The 24,180-nt window shown below is 43.7% G+C and overlaps 2 protein-coding genes across 5 annotated transcripts in view; both read left to right on the plus strand.

Annotated features, from left to right (window-relative positions):
• The first annotated feature begins 2,701 nt into the window (after positions 1-2,701).
• LOC125284230 lies at positions 2,702-9,692 on the plus strand. The gene is made up of 13 exons (XM_048228104.1): positions 2,702-2,710; positions 3,056-3,171; positions 3,275-3,590; positions 5,366-5,558; positions 5,757-6,033; positions 6,139-6,442; positions 6,763-6,955; positions 7,143-7,311; positions 7,845-8,142; positions 8,353-8,568; positions 8,688-8,829; positions 9,087-9,153; positions 9,247-9,692. The coding sequence occupies exons 2-13, from the start codon at positions 3,057-3,059 to the stop codon at positions 9,570-9,572; spliced, it is 2,616 nt and encodes an 871-aa protein (XP_048084061.1). The 5' UTR covers positions 2,702-2,710; position 3,056; the 3' UTR covers positions 9,573-9,692.
• A 1,360-nt stretch (positions 9,693-11,052) lies between these two features.
• heatr5a (HEAT repeat containing 5a) overlaps positions 11,053-24,180 on the plus strand; it is a 29,301-nt gene continuing 16,173 nt past the window's right edge. For 2 of the 4 annotated variants that reach the window (XM_048228093.1, XM_048228096.1), the window contains exons 1-19: positions 11,053-11,227; positions 12,996-13,226; positions 13,469-13,680; positions 14,641-14,749; positions 15,024-15,173; positions 15,926-16,097; positions 16,461-16,618; positions 16,822-17,071; positions 17,390-17,524; positions 18,751-19,001; positions 19,256-19,367; positions 19,929-20,081; positions 20,289-20,388; positions 20,875-20,984; positions 21,200-21,360; positions 21,728-21,891; positions 22,176-22,281; positions 22,818-23,008; positions 23,872-24,031. In XM_048228093.1, coding sequence (XP_048084050.1) covers positions 13,080-13,226; positions 13,469-13,680; positions 14,641-14,749; positions 15,024-15,173; positions 15,926-16,097; positions 16,461-16,618; positions 16,822-17,071; positions 17,390-17,524; positions 18,751-19,001; positions 19,256-19,367; positions 19,929-20,081; positions 20,289-20,388; positions 20,875-20,984; positions 21,200-21,360; positions 21,728-21,891; positions 22,176-22,281; positions 22,818-23,008; positions 23,872-24,031 — 2,841 coding nt within the window. In that variant the 5' untranslated portion in view covers positions 11,053-11,227; positions 12,996-13,079. Of the gene's footprint in view, positions 11,228-11,823; positions 11,922-12,995; positions 13,227-13,468; positions 13,681-14,640; positions 14,750-15,023; positions 15,174-15,925; positions 16,098-16,460; positions 16,619-16,821; positions 17,072-17,389; positions 17,525-18,750; positions 19,002-19,255; positions 19,368-19,928; positions 20,082-20,288; positions 20,389-20,874; positions 20,985-21,199; positions 21,361-21,727; positions 21,892-22,175; positions 22,282-22,817; positions 23,009-23,871; positions 24,032-24,180 lie in introns of those variants that run through there. The other 2 variants (XM_048228095.1, XM_048228094.1) reach the window with 2 other exon arrangements.

Below are 24,180 nucleotides of genomic sequence, written 5' to 3' on the forward strand. Positions count from 1 at the left end.
GTACAACGAATATGGCGTTAACTGAGGAAACACACCTGACTGATTCTCAATTATTTTTTTCTAAATGATTTTGAAGCAAACAAACAGACTCTTGTGTCTCATGACCTGGATTAGTACCATTTGATGAAATAATTAATTGTATAATAATAGCCAAAATAAAATTCAAAGTTACAATTAATATTCCTTTATCATTGACTTAAATTGATTTACTTAAAATTTCAACATTTTGGTAAATTATACTTTTCCATCCAAAAACTCTTGTTCAGTATAATGGGACCCACTAGGGTCTGCAATTTTATAAGCATTGGTCTATTTGTAAAAGTCCTGCTTTAGCCCTCATAATGAAGTTGGCAGATGGTTAGGCTACTAAAACCCTTTTCAAAGCTCTCTTCTCTTTTCAAAGAGAAGTAACTGCTAAAGGTGTTGGGTTGGATCATATATGATTAACAGATAAGAATTTGATAGAGAGATAATACTTTGGAAGTACATAATTGTTGGTTAAATAATGCCAGCAGTATATCTGTGGCTAGCCTTTAAAATAAAATTGGAGTCAGATTGGTGAAGAAATCATTTTAATTCAACTAAGCCTCATTGAAGACAGAACACGTATCTTCCCGGTACACTAGTGTATATTTCCCGGCTTTCAAGACCATGTGATAAAGTATTCAGAGAAGCCCTGGATATTCATCGAACTGGACTCCTTACTTGCTTCCATTTGCTCTACTTATAGCCTGGAACACATTTTCTTTATTGATATGAGTTGAAAAGCTCTTAGTGTCTCTTTTGTTTTATACTTTGTTCAGACTTCATTGTGATAAATATTGACATTTTGACTACAAATTTAAACCAACAGCAAAAATGTTGGGCAAAGGTATTTTGTGCACTAATTAAATACTTCAACACACTATTTCTGATGAAATGAAAATAAAGTATCTTCTGTATTGAAGGCCTTTTTTTTGTTAAGCTATATCATAGTGTGCACATTTCATATGGCAAGGCATACTTTGGACAAAAGCATTTGCCAAATACCATAACCATAAAAACATAGGGCCATATTTACCAAGAGTGTCTAGCTTGCAGATCGCATGATGATCATCTGTGACTAATGAAACTCCAATTAACAAAGGTATGATTATCCAAGAGATGTTTCAAAGTTAGTCACCTGAGTACACGACGATGAAAAATGCAGACTTATAGTTCAGATATTTCAAAAGGGGTCTGTGTTATGTGCAGTTTAATAGAGCTTTATCTCTTATATCTCTGAGCCTTTAAGAGGAGTTTGTGAGCAACCCAAACCCACCTATGCTACATGCAATTGTAGGCCTACATATTTTTCAATAGGAGCAATGTGCTTTTAAAGAGCCTTTTGAAAAAATAAGGTTCACAGAATTAAGATTTAATTGACTGGATTCTCAATTTCATAACAGACAACCTATAACCTATAACCTAACCCCCCCCCCCCCCCTCACTGATTTGCTGTAGTGCACTTGGGTGTGTCTTGACCTGTATTGTGTATTCACATGTGCTGGTGTGTAGTTTCTGGGCCCCCTGCCACAGTAAACCTTTTAGTCCTGTTTCCTGTGCTTTCACTAGGCCATTAGCCATATAGCGCATTGCGCCACATCCAAGTGCAGCCCACTGGTTCTGTTTGTCTGGTCAGTGATTGTTGGGTGTAGGCTTACTGCCCCTTGGTGTCTTTTCTAGCCTACTTGTTAATAAAATAGATTTATTTTTGGAACCATGTCACAGTCTTGAACAAACCTGTGTTGCCTTGTGGTGTTCAAGCAGTTCCCAAACTAGTTCATATAGGGCAAGTGTCAGTATGCAGGGAATTTATGTATTGAATGGACACCAGCTTTATAACAACTTTGTCTCCCAGTGTGAGAGAGCTCTGTTTTGAAAATGTTTTAGCCTAGCCTATAAAACGTGTACCTTTGATTCTAATTTAAGTATCACTTATCTATATAATACATATTTTATTCTCTCAATTATTTTGTATGTTTGTATTTGATTACTTAAACATACATAATATTTATTTACTTGTTTTATTAAGTGCCCGTGTTCTCTAGAACTGTATCTAAAAGAGTTGGCCAGAAAGGACCTGACATTTACTTAGCCTCTTCCGTGTCTTACATGCCAGTCCAAATGGTGGCAGTAGCTGCATTAGTGTAACGGGGGGGAAAGTCATTATAGACGAGGGAATGTTTAGGAAACGGAAATGGTACACGTTTTCTTCGCAGCATTTCTCGTAAAGTCAGGTACTTCACTAGTCTTTCTTTTTAGTTCTGAAAGACGAAAACTTTCAAAGACAATTGTATTAATCACTCCATGATTAGTAATTTGTCTCACAGCATAATTTTACTTGAATGTATTCTTTTTAGAAGATGGCAGTCTTACCGATTATAATACCCCATGTTTTGCCAAATTTTGTGGTAAAGCTAAAGGCTCCTCTGCGCTGCTGAACAGCAGTCCTATAACACATTCCTTAGGATTTCAACATTGGGATTTGAACATAGGCTACTTACAAATAATTTTGCATATAAATACACGGCGAAAAGATAATTGTTTGAAGCGTTTAAACGTGTCTGTTTTGTTACGGCTATCTTATGTGGATGTTATATTAATTTTTAGTTGGGTTATGATGGGTTTTTGCATCTTAATTTGTGCATTTTTTCATACCACAAAGCTACCTATCTGCCTTTTTGCAGAGGTGTGAGTGCAATTTGTTTCATTTATTTTAATTGAGTGATATCAAAATGGATGTTGTGTTAACTATTTTATAAGATCTTATTAAATCTTAGGCTACTATTTCTCCTCAGCTAAGCATTTTTGCCCTGTGTTTGGTCTATCAGGATTTTAATTAGGCCTAATGACCTTCATAATTCCAAATGATTGGAAATTAGCTTGTGGTTTTATTTTATTTGCATGGCTTTGCGACTTTGTGAAGCTTTCCTAGGGTGTATTTCCTGGCAATGGCACACTGTAAATTCAGTTTTATGTCTGTAATGTGTAAGACTAATGATAATTATTTTTGTCTAATGTCCCTCTTCTCTAGGATGTATTTCCAGCTTTATAGTGAAGTAGAACAATATTTACGGTTCCACACCTATAAACCAGACAAAAAGGAAGGCAAACGTATTAAAAGAGCAAGTAAAAAGTTTTTCTGGAAAGGTAGGCCACAGGAGGTTGATTTACAACATAATTGTTACTCAACATCTGATTGTGTGTGAAGATCTGTGCAAATTTACATCTTTCATCTCCTCGCTTCCTCCAGATGAATGCCTTTGGCATTATGATGGCCGAAGGCTACGTAAAGTTGTACGTGACCAAGAAGAGGTGAAATCTGTGCTTCAACAGTATCACAATGACAAACTTCATAAGAATGGCGGGAGGGTACTCCAAGAGGTGGCAAGACGCTTCTACTGGGGTTCCATTACAAAAGATGTTAAAACATGGATCGATAACTGTCAGACATGCAAGCAGACTCGTCGAAAACCCGTCCGTGGACCAAAGACAATGCACTGCATCTGCTATGGGTGTGAGAGTAGCCTGGTATCAAATGGTGAAGATGAGAGCCTGACCTTTCACAGGTATCACCAATCATATGAGAATTGCATGTGATATATTTAGTGTCTGGGTTTTGTTATTGTATTGGCTCTGTGTGATTCAGTTTGCTTGGCTGTTAGTGGACATTACAATCATTACTTGTGTTGTTTAATACATCAGCACTTGTGTGGGGCTATGATAGGTAACACTATTACTGCCTATGCTGTCTACCCTAGGGAACTGCCTATTGAGGCTTTCTAGAAGTTATTTTGACTACCGCGCATATTTTTCTTTTTTTTCTTTTTCGCATGTCCAAATTTCCGTCAAGGATTCCTGGGACACTGTAAGACCGGGGTACACGAAACTTGGTGGGCATGTAACCCCACATGGATAGCATGGAACCATCGTTTTTCGTTTTGATCTGTAGCCCCCCCCCCTGGACTGGACCCCCCGAAAGGAGGGTAGGGCAGACACAGTGTTCTGTGAATATCTCGAGAACCGTAGGGTTTAGGAGGACCATTTTTTTTGTATGTTGATCTCAAGGGGCCAATGTATAGCGCCACCTGGTTAAACACAAAAAAGTAAAAATGAGGTGTTGTAATCGCAGGTATCTGTGACCTAACATAGTCAAAACTGCACGAAATTGGAAGTTTAGGATCATTATGACACCCTCTGAATGCACGCCAAGTTTCGTGGAATTCCGTTCATGGGGGGTCACACAATAAATTAATTTATGTTACTATACACCAACTCGCCTGTAGGTGGCGGGAGACAGTTTTCTGTGAATATCTCGAGAACCGTAGGGCCTAGGAGGTCCACCTTTTTTTGGTATGATGGTCTTAAGGGGACATGTCAACCTATCCCATTACCACTTATTTCATGTATAGCGCCACCTAGTTAAAAATTAAAAGGCAAAAAATTTGGTGTTTTCATCACAATATCTCTAGCTGACATGGTCAAAACTGCACGAAATTGAAAGTGTAGGATCATTATGACACCCTCTGAATGCATGCCAAGTTTCGTGAACTTTCGTTCATGGGGGGCCTTACAATAAAATAATTTATGTGTACATTTAGTGACCGTACACCAACAAGGATTCCCGGGACACTGAAAGACCGGGGTACACGAAACTTGGTGGGCATGTAACCCCACATGGATAGCATGGAACCATCGTTTTTCGTTTCGATCTGTAGCTGGACTGGACCCCCCGAAAGGAGGGTAGGGCAGACACAGTTTTCTGTGAATATCTTGAGAACCGTAGGGCCTAGGATGACCGATTTTTTCCGTATGTTTGCCTCCAGGGGTCATCTTAACCCATTCCATGTGCACACATGTGCATAAACAGATACACACGCACACACATACATTCACAGTAATCCCAATGTGATGACACATACTCACACAGTAGACATATGTACACATGCATGCACATGCACAAACACAGGCACATACGCAGGCACACACACACACACACACACACACACACACACACACACACATAAACATAAACATGTACTGTATACGCACACAAGAATTTCTCAGAATTATGAACAGGCAAGATGGGGGTGGGGTTGTATAAAATGAATTTTACATGTGAAATCTATGAACTAATCATGTTTTGGTACTTGTTGTCTAGCAGATACCAGTGGGAATTGAGTGTGGATAATGCAATTTAGTGAGACAGTTAGAATCATATAGGCCTTTCAGCGTGATTTATTTTTGTGGAAAAAATGTGCTGGACTGGGCGGCGGTCATATTTTATACCGCTCTGCGGTACATCTAGTTTGGTTGGACCTTATTTGGTCTTCTCTGCTACCAGATTCCCCTTGAGTGATTCCAAGAGACGTGAGCTTTGGATCTCCTATGCCAAACGGGACCATTGGTCTCTCACCCCAAAATCTGTCCTTTGCTCCAAGCACTTCACAGAGGACTGCTTCGATTACTCAGGAGAGAGTATATCTCTCAAATCTGATGCAGTCCCCACTGTGCCAGTGTCCTCAGATGGTAAACAGGTAACCTGCATATAAATGTCAATGTTGTCTCTTTTTTTAAACATATTTGTGTTTGTTTTCAGGGCATATCAGAGTGTGCCCTGGAATAAAACCCATTCTCTTGCTCCATGCTTCTAAAATTGTAGATGGTTAGATAGTTGATGATAGATGATGATAGTGATTGTTCATTAAAATGTTAACCTCTGACAACTTCAACAGGAAAGCAATGAAGATGACATTGGCCCTTTCCAAGATCTCCCTTCATTAGAAAACACAGAACATAAAGAACATCCATATGCAATAGATTCAGAGAGGGGGGAGTTGGCGAATACTGGTGATCAACTGTGGGAAAATGACCTAAACAGCAAAAAGGAGCTTCCTTTCTCTCGGTATGATGCTGTGGAGAGGTACTTGAGGACAGGGTCATATTCAAAGGAGACAAGTAAGACAATGAAGTACACAATTAGAAGAGCCTCAAAGCTCTACCGCCTGGAAGGTAATCTAAGCCACATGCAATGCTATACTTGCAGCAACACATAAGCTTTTTTTCCCTGCATTTGTATATCCTTCTCCCACTCAATTCAAATTCCGTTCTGTACAGATGATGTTCTGTACTACTGCCGAAGAAACAAGCGTCGTAGAGTGCTCCGAAGCCGATCGCAGGTGAATGCGGTGCTGAGGGAATTTCATGATAACCAAGGCCATTACGCCATAAACCGATGCACTTCAGCCATCGCTGAGAAGTACCACTGGGGAACGCTGATGAGGGATGTAGAAATGTGGATTGGTAACTGTCAGTTCTGCCTTAATATGGATGAATCATCACAGAAGTTTCATTGCTGTGTGAATGGCTGCAAGAATCACAATGGGCCGGTGGAGAGGACACTGGGTCTAACCTTTCATCGGTAAGGTGATGTCCATCCACACAGGCTCTGATACCACTCCCATTTACATCAAACATACAGTAGGTCTGTTTTAGATAATCTGATCATACAATATGAACATTAAATCTCAGAGTATTTACACAGACACTGTTTTTTATTATTCTGGGTTGATCCATCATATTTATTCTATTCACTTTATTGTACATTGTCTGAGAGCACACCAGAAGAATGTCCGATCGGATTGGTGTTCACCTTCTGAACCATTCATGGGAGCATTCACAATGTTTTGTGTTGTTAGGGACAGACAGAGAAACAGAGATTTTTGTGTGTGTGTCTTTCAGGTTTCCGTTTGATGACCCTGAGAGGCTTACCCAGTGGATCAAGAACACGCATAAAAGCAAGTGGTCTCCACTCACAAGATCAACAGTCTGCTCCAATCATTTCACTGAAGACTGCTTTGAGCGTGTGGGCAAGGAAAAGCTGCTGAAAAGTCATGCTGTGCCCACCCTGTCACTTGGCCAACCTCAGCTAGAGGTATGACGTAGTAGGCAAACTTTTATTTAGACACCTTTGTCTGAAGTGAAATTGAGTTGGTCATTGATCATAACACCCAAGTTGCTTGCAGCTTTGGCTGGGGTCAGTGATGAACAAAGATGGATGTAAAAAACAGCTAAGATTGTCTGGACATGTTGTCACGAATTGTTTTTGTGACTTCATACAGGCAGCAGAGGGCTCAGATGCAGAAAATAACTCAGAAAATATCCAGCAGACCTTTTTCTCAAAATATGACGCTGTGCACAAATACTTGAGCACAAGGGTCTATCCTCCTGGTTTGAATGCTGTGGAGAAAAACACATTGCGGAGACTCTGTACAAGATTTGCTGTACATGGTAAGCCTGTTCAATATACCCAACAGTTGGTGTATGCATTGTGACCACTATTGGTCTTTGGAACAGTTGTTTTTAGCAAAGAATGTCTCCCATGTACCTTACTGATATTTTTTAAAGACTTATACTTTAATGATTAACACATTAGAATATATGTTAATGTATATAGGTCAAGGTCACTGTGACCTCATGTTTTTGTGATTCTCTGGATAGCTGAACTCGTGTGCATTACTCAGGGCAATAACTCTACTTAACTTTCAGATTTAAAGGTGCAGTCAGCAATGGCGCAGGAAGTCACGTTTGTTTATGTTTATAATTATATTCAAATGTATCAACAGATGCTTTTTTCAAAAACAACGTTCTTGATATTGGGCCTCCTACAATGGACAGCTAGCGGTTGTGAAGAGATGATTGCTGAATGTGACAAAAAATGTTATGGGCTTGATATCGCGTACGATCGCTGACTTTGCCTTTAACAGAGGAAAAACGACATCAATTCCATGTATTTCACATTTGTTTTCTATTGTATTGTTCAGATGGAATACTTTTCTTCACCACCAAATGTAACCGGCGCAGAGTGGTCAGGAACAAAGAGGACGTCCAGGCCACCCTCACGACGTACCACAACGAGATGAATCACCTGGATGTGGACAAGTGCACCACGCTCATCTCCAAGCACTTCCACTGGGGCTCGCTGAAGGCCGACATCCAGAGGTGGATCCAGAGGTGCGAGGAGTGCTCTGCTGCCCGGGCGCCTCCCCCAGAGCCCTGTGCCAGTCCAGCCAGTCCACAATGCAATGACCCTGAAAATGTCAACCAGACCCAGGCAGCAAGGTGAGTATTGAATGCTCAAGGTGTGTGAGGAGCACCATTCAGAAGTGGCTTTAAGGAATCTTGAGGAAGCCACAATTGAACAGTATGGTGAGGGTCTAAGGACCTTGTGCTTTTATGCATCACGACTACTGTTTTGTCATGGCAACATCACTTGTTGCTCAATGCTTATATAATTTCAATAACAATACAATGTTGTTTTTCTTCTGCAAGTCCTTCAGACACAGATTCGGCCAGTCCAGCTGGTGGGGATGTAGAACCAGCCAAAGCGGTTGCTTTGTCAGAGGTAGTGGAAACAGTTCACCAGGGCTCTGGCCACCAGTGGCATCCTGCTGTTAAGAGAAGTGATCCTCTGGATGGCGCCAGTCTCCTCCCAAACAAGCGTAGGAAAGATGGGGACGTGCTTCCTGTGATCATTGCCTTACAGAGGTCTGTGTCATCGATTGTTCTATAGGCATTTTATGTGATGGTAACTATGGACATAACACAATGACACCTCTCTTGGAAATACGTTCAGTGAATTGGTATGTATTGTTTTGCATTTGTAGTTACCAGGTCCATTTGAAGGATAGTTTGCCTGCACGGGAAAAGTTTGAACCTTTGCGAGCAAGGACAGTCTTACAGCTGTGCTCACAAGCAATAATTCAAACACAAAAAGAAACCAAAGATGACAATGCATGTTACACACGGGTAAGATATTTTGCTCAGGGGTGTATATATTTAGTTCTTTTGTGCTGCTGTTTATTATTTATTTACATGCTGTCCTTATTGATGCCTTACTAATGCAGATGACAGTGTTAAACAGGTCGACAGAGCTTTCCTCATGCAAAGCTTTTCCTATGCCACACTTAATGAAATATAATTTCAGCAAAGCATGTTCTTTCAGTGCACAATGAATGTAGTGTGTTATTATTGACATTACATCATCTGTAATGTCTGTTTTATAGATTGATGCTGGCCTAGTGATCTATTTGACCTTTTTTGACGCCACTGAAGAGATAATACCAAAGATGGGTGAGTACGAAGCAGCATTTAAACAGAGTTTAGTGACTAAAATTATATTAATTTTACTCAAATAAACATGAGGGGATGTCTCTTTATCAACAGTCAGATCCTTGCTGCAGGCCAAGTTGTTCCATGTTAACGGACGAGAACCCTCATCTGTGCTTGATCTTCCTGGAAGTGTTCTCATAGTTCCACAAGACTCGCTGACCGGAACACTGAAAGACAATAAGTTTCAGTATTTGCAGAGAATTGATGCTTCACATGGACAGCGGCTTTATAGCAGCTTTGTGTCCCAGTGTGAGAGAGCTTTGGCATCTTCCAAAAGATGTGTGGAAGCCAAATGTGTCGTCAAGCACGGGGTTTACGGCCAGAAACAGTCAATTTACCTCACTTCAGAGGAACCACTCACTCATGTTGTGGAATTCTAGAGACACCTGTGGGTTAGAAGTATTTACTCAGATATACATATTTGTCTTACAGACCTTTTCCAGTATCTGAGAAGATGTGGTGTGCAATATGTGTAAATAAAATCAAAAATAAAAATCGGATTTTAAAGTGGTCATTCGTTAAAAAACCATGCGGTATGTTGTAGTGGAAACACACATAATGTTTGCTACAACATTATTCTGGTTCCCTTTTCTAATTAAAAAAACCCTCCATACCCCAATAGTTTAGCTTTCATAATGTGTAAGAGAACATGGACATCATGAAATCCGTTCAGTGCAACCAGTCTAGACAAGGAAAAAAACAAAATTGGAAAGTGACAGGTTAAGATGACATAAAATCACTTCTGTTCAGGTTGGGGTTGCCAGTGTCTCAGTAAGGGGATTGTATGTCAGATGTTTATGTTTAAGGTATTTGGCAAATGCTTATGTTCAAAGCAACGGACAGAATATAAACACTACATTATTCATTAAGAATAATAGCTCCAAATAAGCTGAAAAGCCTACATTATAATACAGATGATATATACAGATGATTGTCCCCACCTGATTACATGCAGTAGAGTACATTCCACAGAGCACTCTGCACTATCTGTGTCCAGGGAGTTAAATGATTCCCCCTGGCTATGAATCCAAGTAGGTTGTTTAGTGACAAACCTAGGTAAGATTACCCAGAAGAAGTTGTAAACCTGATAAAAGAACAGCCCGAGCTCTTCTATTTGAAGGTTTACCACTTCTTTTGGGTTAACTTACCCAGATCTGCCACTTAACCACGTACTTGGAGTACACCCTTGGTTTTGGGTGATAGGCCTATGTCATTCGTGTGATCTGTTTGTGACTTGCTGTTTCATTGCCACTATTGCGATTGAGCAGCTGTCTGCCTTGGGTGACTGTTAGGCACTATGGTCTTAGAGTGTGAGAGAAGAGAAGTTAAAGATATATCAAAGTTAGAATTTGCCGAGAAACAGGCCTACAATGTTTATCATCAGGATCTGTTTGAGACTGGGCTGTTTTGGTGTGTCCGACTGCACAAGAGAAAGTTTATTGTCAGAGACCAGCAGGTGTCACTATTGCAATTCTAAAACAGCAGTCTGTTTCGTGAGACCAGTCAACACGCTGCAGCCAAGGGCTTCTCGCTTCTCCCAGTCAGAGGCCCTTAATTGTAATGAAGCTTTAACATCAGTCGCAAAACAGGGCCTTTCAATCACTGTTTATAACGTTACAGTGTTGGAAGCTATTATTGTACGTTTTGCCATTTTATTTTTAGTCTAAACTGTTTTAATCTGATTACAATTACCCCAACTTCCAATTCTCCCACTCTTGTGCCATGTCTCTCTGATAGTTATGTTTGGTATCAGATCAAATATATTATCTATGTAATAACTGCATTGTTAACTAAGTTTTAGTATTATGTTTAGTGAACACGTAATGACCCACTATACAACAAGCAGTGTGGTGGGTGTCTGCTCTGGCAACTCTTTCCAGCTTGGTAGTTGGTAGGGCTCCCTCCAAACAGCAGCGGCAGTTCTGTTTGAGCCTGAGGTAGAATTCTAGATCTAGCGAACACTTAACAGTAAACGCACCTCCTTGAATGGAAGAGCGCTGAGGCGAGCGAAGGAGCTAAATATCCTGTTTCTCAGGTAACATTCCCCGCTGACTTCTTTTAACATTTGTTTTGGATTTGCACAATCTAAGGTGTGTTTTTAGGTTTGCAGCACCTTGTTTGAATCGGTCCGTCATAACGGTAACTAGAAGCTAGATGCTATGCTAACTTGCTGTCGTACGGAACATCAGCTGAGGATGCGAATTGCTGGCTAGGTGGCTAATGCCACTAAACGTCCTCTTAACTTCAACTTCGGTAGCTGCCTAAATGTTAACTATATTTTCTTTAGAAGAGTTACTGGTTAAACTAAAACCTTCACACCATTCTCCCTTTTGTGGAAGTTTTAATTTGCATGGATATGTCAAGCAATTTCGATATAGCTAACTTACTGACACATCCCCAATCTTAATGGGTTGCTAGCTGTGTTCTAGCTGTTGGGCATTCCGTTTGCCAAGAGTATCTGCTACCTTTATCTACAAACTGACAAACAGCTGACGATAGTCATTACTAACAACGAATTTAGACTTTGATTGAGGGAATTATGTGTCTTTCCAGCGTCAGTATTGTTGTAATACAAGACGAACGATTCAAAGCTAACACAACATTAATGTTAATTCATTGAGTTAACGTAACGTTATCGTTATAACGTTAGCTAGCGTGCTAGCATGTTTTAACCGTATTTTCTCATCTTCATGGGTTAAAGTTACTTGGCTAACGTCAACTTATTTTGCGTAAGAAGTTGTTTTTTCATTACTCGTATCATACGTGTGTTTTTACGTTAATTGATAGGGCTTGTTAAGGTGCCAACTAAGTTAGCCAACGTTAGCTTGGTTAAAGTTGTCTGCGGGGTGATGGGAAACAAAAGTTTGGGGCTAGCAAGGTACTTCTACGCAAGATCACACCATTCAGGCTTGGGTAACGTGTGAAATATTAGCCACTTGGTCTTTATATTGTGTCTATTTGTCGAGGACCAGAGAGACATCATGGTAACTTAGCTATGTAGGCTACCTCTTTTCCTAGTTTGCTAGTTTCGTGCTGCTTGGAATACATATTGATCCAAAGCTGTAACTTGGCCAGTAAAGTACTTATTTCGTTTCTCCACTGAAGGATCGATGTAGTTATGGATGATGAAAATGTCTCCGTGGCACTTTGGCCACTGCTGACAACGCAGGTTGTTGACGAATGTTTTCCACAACTGAAGCAGTAGCAGCAGTAGGCTCACATTAACAGCTAAGACTAGTTATTCGTAACGTTTGTCCTTTGATCAGAATAAGACCTGACGAGCTGCTTTCTGAAAAGTCTTCTGTTTTCGGCAGTAGAGAATGCCGTCCAGCTGTAGTGTGTTTGTGCGAATGGCTTGTGCGATCCTGTTGGAACTTGAGGGTTTCAAATGAGTTGTTTGCGATCAAGCTGGAGCAGAAGGAGGGAACGAGACGGTTCCAGGCCCCTGCAGGGCAGACTGAATTATTCATAGCCCCCATCGTCTCATATGAGCTTCACTAAATTACAGAATTTCTTGTCTCAGGTTTAAAGGGAGGAGCTGCATCTTTGATCTGATGAGTTGTCTGGTTTGGTTAGCTCCAAAGTATCATAAAAGCTGCAAGAAAGTCCCACACGATTTTAATAATTCTCTTCTACCCTTTTTCTGTCTGTGTATTGATGGTGAAATGGAACAGTCTCTTTCAGCATTTGCTGTGTCTGGATCGTAATTTCGATCCGATCTCCGATCAAAATCAGTCTGTTTGCATATGAGTCTACTTCCCCTGTTATGCTGCCTCATGTTTCTCACTGTGTGTGTGTCTCAGATTGTAGAGGTGATGGTCATGGGAGTGGGCAACATCTGGCTACCCTGAGAGAGGCAGCACTTGCTCTGGACCTCTCTACCAAAGATGGCGGGAGGTGGCTTCAGAATGGAGCATGCCCACACGCTGCTCCTCAACGAGGAGGCCTGTGGACAGCTAGGGGAGCACCAGCGGGCCGAGTTTGTGTACGAGTGGCTGCGCTTCCTCAAGAAGCTGCTGCCCACCATAGACCGAGTAAGAGACACACACACACACACACACACACACACACACACACACACACACACACACACACCCCTGTTTGTCCTGCTGTCTGGATGCAGACGGGCTGCTGGAGAGTGGCTAAGAACACATCCAACAAACACACATCTCTGTCTAGTCTACAGCCAGCCAGTGATGTGTCTTGCTCTCCAGCATCCTGCTGTCTGCCACTCACTCACATTGACTGTATTGTGTGTGTGTGTGCGCTCTCGCAGGCGGACGTGAAACAGAAGCAGAAGCGCCTGGTGGAGCAGCTGCTGGCCGTGCTAACGGGCTCCCCAGGCCCCCCCGCACGCTGGCTCTTGGCCCAGTGCCTGGCGCTGGTGTACCGCTACGGAGACTCGCTCAGCGCATCGCTGGCCCTGGACCGCTGCAGCGACATCATCCGCAGCAAGGACGACTCGCCCAGCGCACTGCCCACCCGCCTGTGAGTGACGCCACTCAAGATCGATGGGCATCAGAGATGGCTTATTTGACCACTAACTGTTTGGCTAATGCCATTGCATACTAGCTTACTTATCTGTCCAAGTGCTGATACTAGATTATTTGTTTATCCACATATTTATTAGGATACATATTTATCCTAAATCATAAAAACATAACAAACTGTTCCAGCCAGTCACCGACAAGATGCACATTTAGGAGAGTTTCAATTGCACAGGAGGGAGTAGCGAGCGAGCTAGCTCTCTGTTTTGTGTGAACGTCAACAGAAGTGACGTTACCCAACGTCGCTTAGAGCACCTTTAACTTGGGAGGCTTTTTGGTACTATACTTAAAGATGTTAAAAGAATACTTAGGATTTCCATAATGTAGGTCTGCCTAAACTATCTGCACTCCAGTGTGTGTGTGTCTCATTTTGGAATGCTGTGCTGCATGGTAGAGGAGTGGGATGGGACAGATGTGTCATTTATATTGAAGGGGATGATATGGGGAAAGAGGTGCCAGTATAGGGTTATAAATGGCCAGTGGCCATATCTCCTTGGGACATGCTGGTGTTGAGCTCTTCAATACCCACAGAGTGCTGAGTAGTTTTGGCCTCGTGCCACCGGTTGGCCTGACATGAATGTTAATGCGATGTAATGGGGTGTGTGTCACTGTGTGGGCCTAAGTTAGAAAAATCTCCATGACTGCTCATTTAGTAGATGTGTTCAGAGAGTAATGGCCTCTGCACATGCAGTGATTTATTCATCAGTCAATTTACTTATTTAAAAATGGATGTCCATCGGTGTTGTATAATGTCACAGGCTCTCTCTACCTTAGTCTCTTGTTCTGTCTATCTCCACCTTGTTTCTCTGCCCAGCTGTCTATATCCCTCTCTTCATGCATTCATCTCTCTCTCTCTCTCTTTCTCCCTCCCCCTCCCTCTCTCTCTCTGTCTCTGTGGCAGTGCGGCCATCACTTGCGTGGGAGCGCTGTATGAGCAGCTGGGTCGTCTCCTCATCAGCTCGTTTAAGGACTCAGTCGGGACCCTCTTAAAAGCCATAAAGAGCGCTGAGGTACTGCTCCAGCACGTCACTGTTCAGGCCTTTGGGGATGAATGAAATAAAACTATTTAATGAAAATAAAAAAGAACTGAGAAATGGAAATGACAAAAGTAGAACTGAGAGAAACAACAAATTATGTTGTAGTAAATTGATTATGTAAGAAGTAATTGTAGGTCTGTTGTTGTCAGGCTATAATTTATACAATTAATCATATTTTGAAGGGTTTTATTTATTGGTATCAGAGCATGTGTAAATTGTTTGTGTGTGTGTGCTGTGCTGTGCACAGTCTCAGGGGCGCCATGAGATCATGCTGAGCGTGGAGCGTATCCTGCGGGGCCTGGGTGTTAGCGCTGTGCCTTGTCACAGGGACATCTACAAGGCGGCACGTGCCTGCCTCACTGACCGCTCCATGGCCGTCCGCTGTGCTGCCGCTAAGGTCAGTCTCTCTCTCCATAGGCCAGTAGGAGCCATCAGGCAAGAAATCCAGACATTCCATTCAGAAATCCAGACAGTCAGACAGACGGGGAAGACTGTAGTTTGTACTTAGACTAAACGTAGTTGCAGTGTTTCCAGAGTTGAATTATGCCTGATATTTACAATACCAATGGTACAATATTAATGGGAATAGTTATGCTCAGATCAGTGAGCCATCAGGCTTGCGCACGCGCATTTCTGCCGAAATGGATGCCCGACGAGTGCCCAAAAAGCGTTGTCAAATGGCCGCCGAGTGGAGGGACTTGCCTAAAAGGACTTTGCCGATACTACCTGGGAAATCAGAGAGATGCCACCTAGACTGCCCAGAACAGCACAGAATGTTGACTAGTATTCAGAAAGGGGTGGGGGTTGAACTGAGCCTAGTGTTTCCAATGCTCCTGTAGCAAGTTAATGGTTATAATGCATGTTTCAGTTGGACTGTAGTTGTCTTAGGACCTAGACAGGGGTGCGTTCCCAAAAGCATAGTTGCTAACTAAGTTAGCAACTTTGTTGGTTGCAATGCAATTTCCCATTGCCAGCCAACTAAGTTGCTAACAGGTTAGCAACTATGCTTTTGGGTAACGCACCCCAGTATACTAACTGATCAGTGTTGTTACTACGAAGCTGGTCACTGGGAACAGCAGGGCCTGCTGTCATTGGCCTGTAGTGTTGATGCTCTGTGTGCTAACTGCTACCATTGCTGTCCCTGTGCAGTGCCTGCTGGAGCTGCAGCGGGAGGCTGTGTTCCTGTGGAGCTCGGAGTTGGAAGGAGTCACCACGCTCTGCTTCAGGGCCTTTGAGGGCTCCTGCTACGACGTGCGCGTGGCCGTCTCCAAGCTGCTGGGCACCCTGCTGGCCGCCGCCTTACAACCCAAACAGCCTGTTGGTGAGTTCCACACTCTTTGTAAGCCGTGGGGCACTGGGATGTAGGTTCCACCCTGTATAATCTATTGTTATTGTGTGTTTCTATGGAATTTGAATCTCTTTTCACATCTTCTGCTGGCATTTATTTTAGGAATGTCTGACAGTGCTGTGCAATGTCTAGCTTTTCTTTGTCTGGAACATTTAACGTGCTGTGCTTTGTTTGTTTGACAAAGTCTGACCTATTACCTCTCAACATGCTTTTGAGGTTGCTTTTGTTTTTGAGGTTGCTCTTTAAATAGATCTAAGGCCAGCTATTTCTGTGTGTGTGTGTGTGTGTGTGTGTGTGTGTGTGCGTGCGTGCACGCTTTTTATCGCCTGGTCTCAGCTCCCCGTCCAGGCGGGAGGCGTATGTGTGTGGAGGAGGTGATGGAGCTTCTTTCGGGTGGGTTCCTGAGAGGGGGGGCTGGTTTCCTACGTGCCAGCGGCGACATGCTGAAAGGAAGCAGCTCTGTCAGCAGAGACATCCGTGTGGGCATCACTCAGGTAGGCCACATTTCTTTTTCTCTTTCTCTCTCTCTCCCTCCCTCCCTTTCCTTCTCCAGTGTAATTTCTGAATATTTCACTTTTCCCATCAGATTAGCATGTGATTTGTGTTGTCCCATAGACTCTACTGCATTAGAAACAGTTGGAGTGAGCTATATGTGCATGGCTGATTACTGTTGCCCCTGTGTGTTGCTCTGTGGCAGGCCTGTGTGGTGTTTGTGTCTGCCCTGGGCAGCGCCTGGCTGGAGCTGAACTTCCCATCTCTGCTGGCGCTGCTGCTGCAGCTGGTGTCTCACCCGCGCGCCACCCAGAGCCCGGCCGACGCGGCCTGCACGCGCCGCTGTGTGTCCTTCGCCCTGCGCGCCACGCTGGGCACGCTGCTCGGTGAGAAGGCCCAGGTGGCCGCTGCCAAGGAGCTCTGCCGTGCCATCGGACCCCAGAAGAAGGCTGCAGGTCAGGTCCTAACGTGTGTGTGTGTGTGTGTGTGTGTGTGTCATTCTCTCCTACTTATTCTCACACTCTCTTTTTTTTTTCTTTCTTTCTCTTTCTTTCTCTCTCTCTATCTCTCTCTCACTCTTTTTCTAACTCTCTGTATAGAAGCATTGGGGTTTTGCATCTTGTAATTTGTTAATTGGAGCAAAATGTTTTAATATGTCGCCCGCCTGCCATTTTCTTCTGCAGGAAGAAGGTAGCTTATACATGTTGTTGCGTGACTATGGCCTGTGAAGAGACCACTCATTCTGTCTCTTCCCTTCTCTTCCTGCGTATCAGAAGCGTGTGCAGCAGAGGTTAACCCCGAGGTGTATTTGAACCAGCACATCCTGGTGTGTGCCCTCCTGGAGCTGGGCAGCCTACTGCAGGGACTGGGCTCCACGGCCACGCCACTGGTGCAGGACTCCAGCATAGGTGAGACGCATACACACACACACACACACACACACACACACACATACACATACACACGCATGTATATTAAAATAAAAGTTTACTCTCAAACTTAACTACCTACTCACTCTCACACACACACACACACACACACACACACATGCACACGCATGTATATTAAAATAAAAGTTTACTCTCAAACTTGACTACATACAACCACACACACACATGCTGCACATGCACACGCATGTATATTAAAATAAAAGTATACTCGCAAACTTAACTACATACAACCACACACACACATGCTGCACATGCACACGCATGTAAATTAAAATAAAAGTATACTCGCAAACTTAACTACATACAACCACACACACACATGCTGCACATGCACACGCATGTATATTAAAATAAAAGTTTACTCGCAAACTTGACTACATACAACCACACACACACACATGCTGCACATGCACACGCATGTATATTAAAATAAAAGTATACTCGCAAACTTAACTACATACAACCACACACACAGATGCTGCACATGCACACGCATGTATATTAAAATAAAAGTTTACTCTCAAACTTAACTACCTACTCACTCTCTCACACACACACACACATGCACACGCATGTATATTAAAATAAAAGTTTACTCTCAAACTTGACTACATACAACCACACACACACATGCTGCACATGCACACGCATGTATATTAAAATAAAAGTATACTCGCAAACTTAACTACATACAACCACACACACACATGCTGCACATGCACACGCATGTATATTAAAATAAAAGTTTACTCTCAAACTTGACTACATACAACCACACACACACATGCTGCACATGCACATGCATGTATATTAAAATAAAAGTATACTCGCAAACTTAACTACACTACTGGTTAAAAGTTTGGGGTCACATTACTGAAATTCCAGCACCCACACAGTGTTCATCATGCCTGACTCGAGAGAGACTACTCTCCCTTTTGTGGTTGGCACCAGACTGGCCTTTCATTCCTGATTGCTGAAAGCACTCACACGCAGAGTGGTTTTAAAAAGGTGTTCTCTACAGAAGTACCTGTCTTTCTCATCCTGTGTGTGTCTTGTGTGTATCATGCTTTGTAATCCGTTTCGAACCCTGACGTATGGTTGCAATTTGACTCATTCTTTGTGTGTGTGCGTGTTTAGTCCCATGTTCAATGTGTCTGTAACTGCCTCTGTGTGTGTGACTACAGGTCTTTTGGATTCGGTCATCTCCGTGCTTCTCCATCCCAGTGCGTCGGCCCGCTTGGCGGCTGCTTGGTGCCTGCGTTGCGTGGCCGTGGCGATGCCAGCTCAGGCGGCAGTGCTGCTGGACCGCTGCGTTGAAAGGCTGACAGCGCTGAAGTCCTGCCCAGAGGCGGTGGCGGGCTACAGTGCAGCTGTCGCCGCCCTGCTGGGAGCTGTCCAGCAGTGTCCTCTGGGAATACCCCACAGCAAGGGCAAGGTAGGAACAGTGCTCTCTTAACACGGGTGGAGCTAAGCCTGGGCCTGTGGCCAGTTAAATTGGATCTCTAAAGCTTATTACCTGTGACAATTGCAGGATTGTGTGTGTGTGTGTGTGGTAATTCATTGTCCCTGTTTATTAGATGGTAATTCATTGCCCCTGCTTATTAGATGGTAATTCATTGCCCCTGTTCATGAGATGGTAATTCATTGCCCCTGTTCATGAGATGGTAATTCATTGCCCCTGTTCATTAGATGGTGCTGGAGCTGGCTGAGGATCTCCTGCGCTCAGCTGCCCAGAATAGCCGCATCTCCATGCAGAGGGCTCAGGGAGGTTGGCTGCTGCTGGCTGCCCTCAACACACTTGGTAAGACACGGCAATTTGACTAACACACACACATAAGCAAACCTTGCTAAATTATGCTGTGTTTGTCTGGGCAGTCAGTGTGACCACTGAAAGTCATAAAGCTGTATCTTTATCTGCTGTTCACATTGTTTAATAATCGCAAAGGTTAATATGGGTTCATACTCAGGATAGTCATATTTGATTTGACCAGTTATGATACACTTTAGAATGTAGTACCGGTAATCATTTTGCTAAGAAATGTGTTTCTCAGTTAAATATATTGCGTGCGTGCCTGCCTGCCTGCGTGCCTGCGTGCCTGCGTGCCTGCGTGTGTGTGCGCGTGCGCATAGGCCCTGCAGTTGTGGGGGATCTGTTAAATATATTCTGTGTGTGCGTGTGTGTGCGTAGGCGCTGCTGTTGTGGGGGATCTGTTAAATATATTGTGTGTGTGTGTGTGTGCGTAGGCCCTGCAGTTGTGGGGAATCTGTTAAATATATTGTGTGTGCGCGTAGGCCCTGCAGTTGTGGGGGATCTGTTAAATATATTCTGTGTGTGTGTGTGTGTGTGTGTGCGTGTGCGGAGGCCCTGCAGTTGTGGGGGATCTGTTGGGGCGGCAGTTGCTGCTGCTCAGGTGTGCCTTCCCCCCGTCCGTGCGGGAGCTGGAGTCCGAGCTGCGGCGAGGAGACAGCTTCACCTGGCAGGTGACCCTGGAGGGCCGGGCTGGAGCTCTGAACGGTGAGTGTCTGGACTCCCAGCTTTCAACTAAATGGCTTTCCAGAAGGTTCTGTCCATGTCTTCCCCTGTTCCCCTGATGTGTGTGTGTGTGTGTGTGTGTGTGTGTGTGTGTGTGTGCGTGCGCGCGCGCAGAGTGTGGGTTGTCCTCATAAATCCATATATGCTCATTCAGTATTTATTGAGTGTATTCTGTGTGTGTGTGTGCAGCTCTGAAGAGTCTGGTCTCATGCTGTGGAGAGCTGCTGACCGATGAGGTGTGGACTCGCCTACAGACGCCCCTGTCCTGTGCTGTTGCTCTGCTCAACCAGTGAGTCTGCTAGCCTGCTACTCTTCCCTTTATTTCTCTCTCAGTTCCTGTTGTTCCCCCCCCCTCAGTTCCAGTCCCCCCCCCAGGTCCCCCTCAAGGTCTCTTCCTGTTAAAAGTGAAATTTTCCTTCCTGAGGGGCTCAGGCGTTGTAAAGCATCTGAGACAATTTCAGGTGTCATTTGTGTTCTGTAGATAAAATTCAATTCAAATTCAAAATGAGCTTCTAGCACATCATCCATTTTCTTCTGATGCACCATGGCCAGGTTCTTGTCTGGTGTGTTTAAGCAGCCTTGGCCAGATTTAAATTAATCATGTGATAAACTGAGTATGGATACTGTTTATTTTACTTACAAGGACAAAGTGCCACCCACTGAGGGGCACTAGTCTGCTTCCTTTTTTGTAAACATTTACTTCAAGATTTCTGTTTTGAATGGAAATTTGGTGTTTTGTTTTTCTGTGCTAATTTGATATGGTGCAATGGTTCAGCTTGCCCACAGTGGTGAAGTCCTACGGCAACCAGGTGAAGAATGCTACCACACTCTACAGGCTCCGAGTGTATGAGGTCCTTGTGCTGCTGCCCCCTGAGACATACACAGGTAGTGTGTGTGTGTGCGTGTGTGTGTGCGTGTGCACGCGCTCAAATGTTTTGTCTCCTTTGCATGTATGTTTTATATCTATCCATGTTTACTGTTCTTATTAGGCATGTTTTGATTATACTGTATTTTATATAGATTAGTCTTTGTATTTGTTTTGACAGTATGTTGTCCTTTGTGTGTGTGTGTGTGTGTGTGTGTGTGTGTCCGTCCTGCAGAGGGTCTGGGCTCCCTGTTGAGGCAGCTGGTGTGTGATCTGACGGGAGAGAACCCGTCCTGCTGCGAGCTGCTCCTGCTGCCGCCCCTCTGCCATCCCACTGACCTCACCCTGACCGGCAGCACCGCGCACGACACCGACCAGCGCTACATCGAGGAGCAGGTGTCTGACTCACTCACTCATACACCTTCATATACATACACAACATGCATGCATAAACAACTTCTATCTGTATACACACACACACACACACACACACACACACACACACACACACAGGTATAGTTGCATTTAGTATGTGTGAAACAGCATAACACAAATGCACCCATGCATCACATGTTTACACATAAATAACCTATGTATACAAAACATTGACATGGTTTTAACTACACACACAGCAACAGAAGAATGTATATTGATATTTGAATCACTCTCTGTTGTTCATCACCCCTTTGTTAAACATGATTTCCTCTGTTTGTGTGTGTGTGTGTGTGTGTGTGTGTGTTGTGTGTGTTTTGTATGCCTGCAGCTCCAGAGTGGCAGCCTTGGCATTGGCACACTAGAGTACGACCCTTTCACCATCTTCCAGACCTCTCAGGATGCCCCTGCGCCCGTGCCAGCCACCACCGCCCTCACCAACGCCACCATTCAGCTGTTTGGTGTCATCTTCCCCCAGCTGGCCACCCCACACAGGTTCTACAGCAATCTGACATCCTCACACACATCACCACCTCCATAATGCTTGCTTATGAAATTGCATTTGTTTCATTATTGAGCAAACAAATAAATTAAATTATAAAATAAAATAAAACTCTAAGCAAAAAAATATGACAAAATATGAAACAAATGTCATTCCAAGTATACGCTTAGATACAGTTTAGTATGATAGGCGTGGATATATTCTGCATTCAGACTTCAGATGGTATGGTATGATTTCAACTTTTCTGTGTGTGTGTGTGTGTGTGTGTGTGTGTCAGGGCTCAGACTCTGGAGCAGCTTGGTGAAGCCCTGCGGCAGCTGAAGGGAGCTCGTCAGCTGACCGCACAGATCCTGGTGACCTCTGCCCTCTGCTGCGCCCTCAAGGTAAGAATCACTTCGTCACAGCCACACACACACATATAAATGCTAAAAGTGAATGGCCTAATTAGCCCCCAGTCTAAGCTCTGATACATAAATCTCACACATATTCAGTGTGGGGAGTCATGAGGAAGTGGTCATGATATGTTTTTGCTTGGCTGCTGGTGACTCAGGCTGTGTTCATGCTTTGTATGCCAAGTCCCGATGATGTCATTGAAATATTATCACCTGATGTTTGCAGCCCAAAGGCACACAGCCTTAATGAGTCTTATTTAACACCCTTCCACTCTGCCTCACACACTTTCACTCACTCCCACTCAGTCTTGGCTTCATGCTGTATCAAGGATGACATGACTATCTCAAAAGTATTCAAAGTGGATATTATCCAGAGACAGCATAAGACACAAACTAGATATCCTGAATATAAAAGTTACAAAGTGATGAGAGACTAAGCTGTGGCAATGATAAATGATGAACTTACATCTGGGGTCAGGGAACTGAATGGAACTGATGGGATTGAGTATCTCTTTGTCCTCTGGCAGGCATTGGGCATCGGGCGAGCAGGCCTTGGGGGTGAGGAGGTGTGTAAGCCTGCACGCTCTCTCCTCTGGGGGGCGCTGGAGAGTCCTAATGGGCTGCTGCGCTGTGTCGCTGCCGAGGGCTCCGCCCGACTGGTGCAGGCGGTGAATGACTCAGCCTTTACGGCCTCCATGACCATGGCCAGTGTTGACAAGTACGTCTCAACGTCTGATTTACATCACACATGATAGCGGTGTTCTGCGTGGGGATCGCTGATACTCAATAGATCAGGTGGCATTGTGTTTTTATGTTCCCATGCTTCCCATAAAGTGTACCTGCATATTATGAATAACATTATTCCACTGCTTGGTTGACTTCCCCATTATCCTGCGTAATTTAGAACGTGCATTAACCGTATGTTATTTGCACACATATAAAGTAGATCCAATTTGTTGGTCGTATCACACTTGTATATTAGTCGTCGAACTCGTTAAGTTTAAACTAACTGTCACGTTGCATCCAAGCTGTACAATACAGATGTTCAGAACATAGCAACATTGTAGCATATGACGGACGTGGATTTTAGCTAGTTGGATAAGTAAAATAGCGATGTTTCAAAGTTAAGGTTCATCAGAATCCTGAGATATGCCTGCTTGACAACGAGAGAGATGGAACTAACGACTGGCCTTTTGGCCATAGCAACCATCCATTTAGAACTAGTAACGGCAGTTTGTGCTGCAAGTTGAGAAATTTGTTGATATGTGGCGGAAAGAAGTAGTTCTACAAACAATACAGTTTTAGAAATTAAAACGTTTCCATTATAACAGGAAATGAACACAACGCAATTTCACGCCGTTCGACTATACAAAGTTGATACACTCCGCTTTGCGTCGGGCCGTTTCACCATCTAGAACGTGTATTAACTTTGTATAGTCGAACAGCGTGTCGTCCATTATCCCTTACATAACCTATAATGGCTACATTGCACTGCATTAGTTTGTTAAGTGTGTATAAACTAATTTGATCTGTAATAAGTTGACATCTGTGTGTGCGCGCGCCTGCACTTGCGTTGTCCAGGTTGAAAGCGGCACGGGACGCCGTGTCACGGGCGGGGCACGCTCTGTGTCTGGCTGCTCTACAGCGCTACACTGGGGGCATCAGCTCCTCCCAGCAGCTCGGCACCTCGGTGGGGGTCCTGTTCCCCCTCGCCCAGGACACCAGCTCGCCTGAGCTACAGGTACGCACACACGCTCACATGCATACATACACACATAAATGTCACACACATGTGTACGTACATATACACAACTTCTATATGTACACAAGCACATGTGCACCCTCATGTATCTCATAAAACAGGGTTCTGAATTTGAATTTGCTGAAAGT

This window comes from Alosa alosa, chromosome 19 (genome assembly GCF_017589495.1).
Source record: "Alosa alosa isolate M-15738 ecotype Scorff River chromosome 19, AALO_Geno_1.1, whole genome shotgun sequence".
NCBI classification, from domain to species: Eukaryota; Metazoa; Chordata; class Actinopteri; order Clupeiformes; family Clupeidae; genus Alosa; species Alosa alosa.